The sequence below is a fragment of the Neovison vison genome, chromosome 10, assembly GCF_020171115.1.
Source record: "Neovison vison isolate M4711 chromosome 10, ASM_NN_V1, whole genome shotgun sequence".
Classification (NCBI taxonomy): Eukaryota; Metazoa; Chordata; class Mammalia; order Carnivora; family Mustelidae; genus Neogale; species Neogale vison.
Window position 1 is genome coordinate 66664019 of NC_058100.1, and position 11044 is coordinate 66675062.

General features: G+C 35.2%; 1 protein-coding gene across 4 annotated transcripts in view; it reads right to left on the bottom strand.

The window, feature by feature from the left end:
• The window catches only part of ZBTB41 (zinc finger and BTB domain containing 41), a 52562-nt gene extending 41989 nt beyond the window's left edge, over positions 1 to 10573 (bottom strand). For 3 of the 4 annotated variants that reach the window (XM_044267537.1, XM_044267539.1, XM_044267538.1), the window contains exons 1-3: positions 10497 to 10573; positions 8589 to 9838; positions 603 to 810 (exon numbers count right to left, since the gene is read on the bottom strand). In XM_044267537.1, the coding sequence (XP_044123472.1) occupies positions 603 to 810; positions 8589 to 9711 (1331 nt within the window). In that variant the 5' untranslated portion in view covers positions 9712 to 9838; positions 10497 to 10573. The remainder of the gene's footprint in view (positions 1 to 602; positions 811 to 8588; positions 9839 to 10496) is intronic. The other variant, XM_044267536.1, reaches the window with a different exon arrangement.
• Between the last annotated feature and the right edge of the window lie 471 nt (positions 10574 to 11044).

Sequence of the window (11044 nt, forward strand, 5' to 3'; positions counted from 1 at the left end):
TGATTTCTTTCATAAAGAGACAGGCACATGTAAACACCTTAAGAATACAGGTATTGTTAACACTCAAAAATGTAGATGTCTAAATTTATGCAGAAATAGTCAAAGAAAATCATACATTCAGGAACCTAGCTATTCACAGATAATCACTTGATTTTTTTTTGGCCCACATTTCAAAAAACTTCCTTTCTTAAAATTAAATATGCAATATTGTACTAAACATGCTTTCTTTCACAAATTTTTACACACTAAAGACAAAGCTGAGCATGAGGAATAAGGTTCCTAGGATTCTAAAACCATGTACTCTGAAAATATACTTGTCAAAACCCAAAATAAAAAAGGATAACCAAAATGCTGCCTTAAACTTCTGTAATTCTCATTTCAACATAAAAAATTCTCCATCTCAATAGCATTTAAAAAAAAACAAACTAACATTTGCTGTTCTTAATAAATTCTTGATGAAATATATTTGCAATCAAAATTGTTTACAAAATATTAAGCAAAGAAAGAACTGGAGACAAGCACTCCTTAGATGTTTTTAGCTTACTCCATATTTAAATTGGAAGGCACAATAAAGTATATTATGGAAGCAAGATAATACTTGCCTCTTAACATGCTTGGCTAAAGTCTTCTTGCTTGCATGAAGTTTATTACAGTAAGGGCACTTGTGCTCCTTCTTATGAAATTCTGTTTCATTACTGTGCTTCTTTCTGTGAACAGTAAGGTTAGACTTTGTCGAATAGCGCTGGTGACAAATATCACACTCAAAGGGCTTCTCACCTGTGTGAACACGTGTGTGGCTCTCATATTTCCCTATAAAAAGAGATAAAATTAAATTCAGTACACTTAGTACACAGTGACTGAAATTTGACAGTGGAATAAAATCTCATGATTAATAACACATTTAATACACACACCCACCTACACACAAAAGTAGAAAAAGTTTACCTAAATATGTATCTCTGATAAACATCAAGACTTATTATTTTGATCTCACAGCTTTCCTTGAAAACTTGGGGCATTAAAAAAATCCAGTTATTCATGTTTACACATTTTAAAAATCAAGACTTTGGGTAAATTTGCTTAAAATTCTGTTGGCAAATTCTCCGAATGTAAATAAAACTTAAAAATATATGTATTTTTTAATTTAAAATTAACCTTCACTAAAAGTTCTATGCATCACTTAAGACTTACTATTTTTATACTTCACTTTTACTATGTATATGCATGAATTGAAAGAAATTTTCAGATTTGATGGTCCTTCCAAAAATACCTTAAAAAGGCAAAATAATATACTTATGTATATTATATGTATGTTTTATCTATCTTCCTACAGAAAGTAATCTGGAAATGGTACCACATATCTAGAATACTCAACAAAACCTATACTTCACTACAGCATAGTCACATAAAATCTCTCCAACTTGTAAGATATTAGGAAATAAGTAAAACACCTGTACTTGGTGCATGCTTAACATTACACTGCTAAATCCAACATACACGGGCAGCATCAAAGAAAGCAGGAAAAGGAAATGATGAACTGGTATAATGCATAGACACCCAGAGTTATATTAATGTGATATTTGTATTATAATCTGAATACATATCTAAATCCTATACAAATGTTACAGGTTTCGCCAGCAAGGGGGGGAAAAAATAAAGAAATTTTAACATGCACTTTCCAGGGAAAAAAATTACAATAAAAAATTAAGTAAAAATTGACTTAATTTTTATTTATTTTCTTATTTAGACTACAATTTTTTCACATCATTATTTAGAATGGAAATAGATAACGGCACAGACCCTGGGTCCATGTACCTAGATATAAATGCTAGCACTTATAAATGCTAATAATGGGCTGTGGGATCCTGGACAAATAACCTTTCTATGGCCTAAAATCTTTCTCAAGTGAAAATATGAAATGAAAATATGTACTTCATAGGACTGTTATAGGAATAAATGAATCAATACACATTAAAGCACTTCTAAAAAAAAAAAAACCAAAAACACTTCTAATAGTGTCTGACATATTATAAACTATCACTTAATGTTTGCTATTATTACTTTGGAGTCAAAGCTGTGAATGTGCACATCTAGCAGTTTAAAGTAGAAATTTCAATGAAGGATACTTCTGAGCAAAAAGCAAGAAAAATAAGAAAAAAATATTAGCGCTAAGAACAGTAGTTTTCAATTAAAAGCTTAGCTACGCTCTGCAAAATAAATGTTTAAGTTTTTCTTCAGGCCAAAGCTAATGTAGAAAGTGTAGCAGGATTTCATACACTTAGAAAAAATTCTAGATATAGCATGGAAATTAGAAAAAAAACAAAATATTCCAGACCACTGAAGAAAAAAGATAATCACAATTATTTTTCTACTTAGTAAAATAAATGAGTTCACCAATCTATTACATATATCTATGTATGATTAAATTTAATAAAAATATAGTATATTACCTAAAAATTAATTCCACTACACTTACATAAAGAATAGGCAAGAAAGGGAAACAAAATATTTTCCTCAAGGGATGGGGGAAGGCTGACAATTACAGGCAAAGAAAAACAGAAGTATGATGAAAAATCCATTAGGTATTTATGTATAGACCACAGAGATGATGGTTGATGCATTATTTACAGACATATAGTCAGAAAACTCAATGTTTGGTCACTTGTTAAATTAGCTGTGTGATCTTAATTAAGCTAACAATTTAACCTCTCTGAATTTAGTAATACTGCATGGGGTTGTGAGAAGTACATGAGTTATTATACATACAATGCTTATGACACTCCAGCACATAGTAAGCGCTAAGAAATATTAGTCATTTAGTACTATTATTTTGTGGTTACTAGTCACAGTGCAGACATGTAGGTATACTTCAAATATAAACATGGATAAAACTGATTAATGAATATACATTGTAATAGATCAAAGTGGAGTTTCAACTCTCTGAGAACGCTGTAAGAACTTCACTTTTCGGGGCCCCTAGGTGGCTCAGTGGGTTAAGCCTCTGCCTTCCGCTCAGGTCATGATCCCAGGGTCCTGAGATGGAGTCCCGCATCGGGCTCTGCTCAGCGGGGAGCCTGTATTCACATTAATTTTGTATTTACATTAATTTTGTGCAGTTTTTTGCTTTAATTTATGTATGAGCACATGTGTAAATATGTATGTTATATAATAAAATATGCATCTCCGACCTTGAACTATCCAAAACACTGATTTATATTACTTTTTGCAGGGTTTAACCAGACCATTATTGTTATAATAATCTTTCTCAAGTGAAAATATTTTCTTTGGGAAAATGTTTCTTTGGGAGTTGACTTTATTCATTTTCTATTATCATAATATGGCATATATGTGTTAGATTCCTTAACCTTTATCACAAATCAATTAAATATAAAGTATAGAATTTAAACATTATTAATATGTATTAAAATCCCAATTTTAATTTCAAAAAGATTGAGGCCTTTGCATGCAATTAAAAAGTTTTCCTTGATTGTGAAAGTATTCACATTTCATTTTTATTAAATTTCAAATTATGCAAGTGACACATACTTGTGGTTAAAAAAAGTATAAACAAATCAAGAGTGTGTGTGTATATATATATATACACACATACATATATATATATATATATATATATATATATATAGTGTGTGTGTGTGTGTGATTTTAAGTGATTAACTTAAACTTTTTTTAGACTAGGCCCACTCTATTTAACTGGGCATTAACTGTGCACGTTTAGTTAAAAGAAAACCAACCATCTAATGCTTAAATCTCATTTTTATACCCAAGTGAACAAAACAGCAACCTAATAAAATCTTAAAGTATAAGAAAAGTAAGAAAAATATTTCACCAAATTTTGTAATTTTTATAAAAATGTCTTTGCTGAAAAGATTCTCATTAGTAACATTTTCCCTTTAATTAAATAAATTCTTTCTTGGTTGCAAATACAAATTAAGATACAAGTAGTTGAATAGTAAAACCATCAAAATGACAGTTAAATTAAAAATCAAAAGCAATTTTAACTATTCAACTTCTATTCTCCTACAGACAAGTAGACTTAAGATTCAACCAAGAAAAACAATTTTAATCAGAAGAGACAAAATTTTTTAAAAAATTCAATAAATTCAGCTGAGTCCAAAGAGATGAATGAAAATAACATAAAACTGAATGACTGATTATGACATTAAGAATCTCTAAGGTGAAAAAACTCTTTTAAGTTATTAATTCAGTTTTATGCACATAAGCATTGCAAGGCCAGTTATCTATATGGATTTGATTTTCTTAACAACAGAAGAGACACAACTTCTGTGGAAACACTGAACCTGTAAGAGTCAGGTAGATCTCCTGGGGCCAGTGGGGAAGAATTGTAATCTCTAAAGAAATTTCATGTTTAAAAAAATTGGTAGCAGAGTGGAAGGTACTCAGCATAAATACAGTCAACATCTAAATCTGTTTCTTCTATTTTTTATGGGGTGCAGGGGGATTCAACAGTAAGTCAAAACGTGCATTTCAAATAAACTTTCAATAAAAAATAATATTCCTTCAGAGGATAATACATTATATCCAACCATTCTTGATCACCAAAAGAAAATGCATAATACTAACAAATTTCATCCACAGAATTTTTCTGAAATGAATCCCAATATGAATTGCATCCCAAAATAAAGAAATTTTCACATGAAAACACTTGACCTTGTACTTGAGAATTTATTATCCGCCCCCCACTGTGGGTTATGCAAAATTACCATTGTCAGATTTCATGAGCAGTTTTTACAAAGAGAAACATTGTCAAATTAGCTCGTTATTTATTTGCTATTGCTAAATCTTCTATTATTCCTTGAATTTATTCATATGGCATACTCTAAAGAATACTTAACTACAATACTTAATCTTAAAGAACTGTGTCACTGTTATGTAACTCTTCTCTATGAAGAACAAAGTGGAATCTCTGTCAGGTTGGTCTAGAGAGTCACATTTTTTAAAAAAGCTATAAAGCATTTTCTACCTCTAGAAGAGATTATAAATTTAATCCAAGGAAAGATTTTAGTTCCCAGGAGGAACAATAAAAAAGATAAATTATCCAAATTTTCTCTCTCACCCCATCTGTCATCTTTTCCCTATTTTTGCCTTTTCACCCACTAGGTTTTTTCACCCACTTTAACCTTAAGGGGAAAGGTCAAAGGACTTTTTTTGCATGAGAATACACAGAGAGGAAGACAGCTGGTAGCCTTAGGAAAAATATAACTAGATCTGGAGTCCCACTCCAAGCAACTATTAAAAATATCAGAAAGGATAAAAGATCCAAAATAATGGAATCAAATTAGTCGACTACAAATTGTGGAGCTAATGGTTCCAGCAGGTCTCATAGCTTATTCATTAATTCTCATAACCTACTCCAAGATAGCAAAGTTAGAAGCTCATAAAGAAGCCCAACTGGCTTTTTAAAAGTCCAAAGTTAAGTCAGACACCAACCTTTCAATTTTGTTCACTTGAACAGGAGCTTACTGAATGAAAACTTAATATGTGAAATGACCTAGAGCATCAAGAAAGGACAGTAACCAGAAGACACAAAATTTTCAGGCTTAAAATCTAATGAGAAATAAATAACCAAAAATCTAGGTAGGCGTGTTTAAATCATGATAGGAATATGGATGCTATAAGGCTTACTGGAAAATGGTCCTTGAACTGTGTTTTGTTTGTTTTTAAAGAATAAACAGACTTCTGATGGAGATGAGAAAGGAGGACATTTAAGAAACACGGCACGGATCTTCTCCTTCCACATTTACATTCTATCCATCACCCAGTCCCCTTAGCCTATATTCAGTGCAACTCTCTGATCTACCCTAGTCCCACAGCCCATTCTCAGTGCTACTCATCTAACTAGTCCAAGCCTACAATATCCTTCTGGTCCTTTCCAATTTCATTCTCTGTGCTGAAGCCAGCATGACCTTCCTAAAACTTCAATAGGCTGCCATTTCCTTTGTCCAAGTTTTTCTACCACTCACTGGATAGAATCTGAACATTCTATACAGCATAAAAAAACATGCAAAATTTGACCTCTGCTTAGGTGCCAATCTTCATCTATCATTTTCATTTTACCTCCTTATGCATCTTGAAATCACCCCTCAGCAATTTCCAGATTACAACATACCCTGATGATGTCTTTGCACATGTTGGTCCTTTTGCCATATAAATTCTTCCCTATTCTTTATTTCTAAGCTCTAATGCTACCTGCTCTATGAAATCTTTACTGATTCCTTTAGTCCTTTGTACTTTTCCTGGTAAGATTACCTTCACTGAAATATGATTGTGTTTTTGCATGTACTCATTAAACTTGAACATTCTTGAGAACACAGAAAATGTAACTTCCCCCCATCTATTTATTGGTATTAGAGCGACTCAATAACTATATTCAATTAATTAACAATAAGAGCAGCTAATATTCTTTGAACACCTAAATTTCACACAGTATTTTGAGTGATTCACAAGACTACCCCATTTAATTCTCATAACAACCTCCATGAGATGGTACTATTAGCATTACATTAGCATCATCCCACTCTACCTAGGAGGAAAACAAAAATACAGACAGGTTAAGTAACCTGCCCAAAACCTGGATTAAAAAATGCAGATGGTCTGAAATCACTATAGCTCATGGGTTTTTTTTACCCAGTATGATATAATCTCACTTTCAATCTTCCCCTCTCTCTCTCTCTCTCTCTCAGTCCTGGGTTTTGAAAAGCAAACAGCCCTGTGTGAGACTTAAGCAAAAGAGAGGGGTGGATAAAAGAGGGGTATAACGTCCAATGCATTCAGAAAGGTAGGCTGCAGGTAAGTCTACAATGTGACCTATTGATTCTCACAATCTTGGTTAAAGATACTGCAAAACACCTTCCTCTTAGTATATCAGGAACTTAATCTTGCGCAGTTTTCCTAAATTGTGTGCGAAGAACTGTGGTGGTTTTTTGGACATTAAGTAAGTACCACAGAAGGGTCTTATGATAAAATTATTTGAGGAAATGCCAGACTAAATCAAATTACCAAGTTTCTTTACTAGAGAATTTGACAGTTATTATAGACTATGGATTATAGTATATAATTTTTCCAGTCTTACTTGAAAAAGAAATCCTCTCTCTTAAAGTATCTCACAGCCCTAGTGTTCAACAGGACAGTTCAGAAATCTTAAGTGTTGGGCCTACAATGCCATTTGTGCCTTGACCCGTTCATTCATCTCAAGACAAATTAGGCCAAGTTAAGGCAGAACAGAGGAGGCATGTACTAGGAATATAAAGTCAAAGAAGCAGAACCTATTGAAAAGATAATGTGCTCTCAGGTGTCTGAATCCAAAAATATTCTCTTCTCACAGTACTTGTTTCAGCTCTATGAGAGATAAAGTATTTATCTAGTCTGAGTTTAGCAAGTTCCTTGTATTCCTCTGCTCTTCCAAGTGAATTACTCATAAAAAGTTATTTGACTCATGTTTGAGTCTCAAACACAGTAAAAACAGTGATAAGTAATTATTAAATTGGACTGTCAAAAATTCTAATTTGGAGATTCCAAGGCACAATAAAAAGCAAAAAGCGGTTACCACTTATGCTGTAGTGTGTACTGTCCTATATTTTGAGAGCAAATGATTACCAGTATCTTATTAAATCAATTTCTACCTAAACCAATTAACATAAGTAACTCAACACTGCAAAATACATGGGGATATATTAAATTGCATAATAATGTTACAAGGTCAAACTGCGCTTAAATGTTCCTTTTAACATTGTATGTGGTGGAATATATTTCATAATTTCATAACTTTGATTTATACAGAAACAGCTTAATTGCTGCAATTTAAAAGTTCACATTAGAACTCCTCATGTAAAGCACCTCTAAAAATTCTTTTACCAGCAAATATTAGACCTCTTGAAATTATATGTTCACTGACATATTTTTAGCTTAAGGTTATAGACCACATTGCCTGCATATACTTTTCTAATAAAAGAAAAGTCTATTTATTAATTATAATAACCAATGACTACTACTAGTCAACACATTTCCTAAAGTCTCTACCTACAGAATAAATTATATCCAATTCAGTTTTATTCTTAACTACAAGGCTAAACTGTGAAACATTCCAATTCTGTATAGTACTAGATTCTAGAGAAGTGACTGTGTTTTTCTAATTCAAACACAGCCAGGTTCAAGGGAAATAGTACACAAATCATTAAACTGAGTAATATAATTGAATTCAATTTTCTATCACTCAAAAATAGCACTTATCTATGAAATTAAATCAACATATAAATCAAAACATTACATTCATAATTATTAAGTCTGGAGTTTTTTCATACCAAATACCTGAACTAATGATCTGCCACCTTTTAATGGGACATGGGGTAGAGAAAATAAAAGCTAATAAAAAATAAATTCCTGAATCGAAACAATTTTAAAAAAACAGGATATAATATGTATTGACTACCAAATACCTACCCTAGTTAAGCATTCCTTTCAAAAGTTACCTCAAAGTTTAGTTTTTCATTATCACCTTTAAAATATCAGGAAAAGTTATCAGAGACAGAAAACAAGCTTTCTTTTCTTACCTATGCGGTCAAATGTTTTATCACATTTAGGACATTGCAATATCTTTTTGTTACTGTTCTGAATGACTACAGGAGTTAACCCCTCATGAATATTTCCTACAGAATCACCAGCTTCAGGTTCTTCTTCTGCATCATTATGATCTTTCTCACTTTGTTCTTCAATGTCAGAGTATTCATCTGACATTTCCTCCTCTAGTTCATCTTCTTCAGCATTATATTCACTTCCAGGGTCCTCGGAATCATTTCTGTCTGACTTTTCCTTATCAAAATTTTCTTGATTCAAATTGTCTGACCCATCACCACTTTCTTGTTCATCATCACTGGTGTCATCAAACTTAACAGGACACTTGCGATTCCTTTTCGATCTTCTTGTGGAAAAGCTTCTCTCCAGCATTTTTAACCCATGTTTTTTCCCTAATAAAAGGGACCTATGAGTTTTAGCTAAATGATTCTCTAAAGACTTTTTATAACAAAAATGTCTACTACAGAATTTACACTGATGATTATTTGATAGTCTTCCAGCTAATTCACTTAGTGTTTCTTCTGGTGATGACTTTTCAGCCAGCTCAGACTGAAAAGTGGCAACATTTTCATTATTTAGCAACTTAACTGCATCTATAATGTCCAGAAATTTTGCTGCCTCTAAAACAAGGGGTATTTCATATTTGTACACAAAAAATTCTGATGTGTAAAGAAATTCAAGCAAATGCTGAAAAACTGAGTGTGTTACGTGATCCAGGGTGACAACATCAGTGCTTGGATTTTTGCTCAAACAGGCATGGAAATAACTACTGCCAACAGCAACAACAACTTTATGGGCACTGAATTCCTTTCCTTCTACTATGATAAGTAAGTCACAGAAAGATGGTTGCTTCTGCCTGTCATCATTTAAATACTTCAGCAAATTCTTGTTATACTGCAAAGAACTCAAAAGTTTTCTCTGATCTGGAGAGGGAGGAAGTTCCTGGTAACAGTGAAGAGCTTCAGGAGTTGGTCTCTCTGTGGAATGAGTATAGGTTACTTCGTCACACTCCACTGCAACATTGCCTTCTGAAGAATCTTTGCGATAGCCTAGATGGATCTTCTCGTCAAGATTTGAAGTAACCTTTCTCCTTTTCTTCATTGCAGTACAACAATTTCAGAACAAGAAACTTCATAAGTGTCTTAAAGGATTTATTTAAAAACAAAACAAAAAACTAGATTGTCTTGGTTAACAGCTTCTGGAGGGGCGTGCCCGAGGATTTCATGGTCTGCAAAAGAGTAACCACCACGTTAAAAAAAAAAAACAAAAAAAAAAACTCCATGGCAAAGCAATCCTAAATTATTCGCGGCATTCGTCTGCTAACCCTTTCTAAATCAGAACTAAATTAGGATAAAGTCACACGTTCTACTCATTCGTGGCTCAGATTTTAGGGTGGAGAACAAGGAGGGCCGGGTTATAAAAGACAGCCAACAAAAGAATAATTTTAAAGGAAGCCGGGGCACACCTTTCAGGCCTGATTCACGAACGGGGTGGGAAAAGGGGGGGCAAAAAAGGAAAGGACCCCCTCCAAGATCGCTGAGGGTGCAGGCTGAGGCGCGCTACATTCATGTTTAGGGGCGCTGGGTTGGTGACAATAAGGCCGTCGCGGCCGCGAAATCCACGTCTCTCCATTAACCTGCCTTTTCCCAGGGCGGGCAAGGCACACCTCCTCAGGGACCGAGAGCGTCCCACGGCCAAAACCACCCCGCAGGAGACGGCCCCAGGAGGGGCGCTGAGCAGGAGGAGTAGGGTCAACCACAGGGACGACGAAAGGAAGCAGAAGAGCCTTCCCGGGCCCTGCCCAAGCGAAGACTGCACTCGCCGACGCGAACGCGCTACCCTTCCCACCCCAGTTTCCCTGGGCAAACGCCCCACAGATCCATTACCGGGAACCCAGGGCTCCCCCGCTGGCTCCCAGCCGCTGAGCTCCACTCTCGGCGCGCTCGCTCCAGCGCCTACCCACTTCCGGGTTCAGCCCCCCACCTCACCCTCCCTCCCTCTGCTCCTTCCCCTCCCAGAGCCTCGCCGCCTCCACAGCCACGGAACACGTCAACCGCGCGCAGCCTCCAAGCCTCCCGGAGAGACCGGCGCGCGGCCCTGCGCGGACCACTGCGCATGTGTGCGCACCCGGCTTTGCGCATGCTCTGTAAGCTCTCCTTGCTCCCTAGGGGATCCTAGCTACGCCCCAAATCCGTTACTCCGGGTTTTCGCGGTGGTTTGGTGGCCTACTGTGATTGAACTAGACGAACCTTTGCAGGAAATCTCCCCGGGGAATGGCGGGGGATGGGGTGGGGAGACCTAAGAGTTTAGTAGAACCTGGCAGAGGCACGAAAGCACGAATGGATTTCATCCTCGCTGATATATTTAAATAGCATGTGATCGATCACGCACCAAGGGACATAAGCCCGTCTTAGCAAACACACTGCGTGTAAAG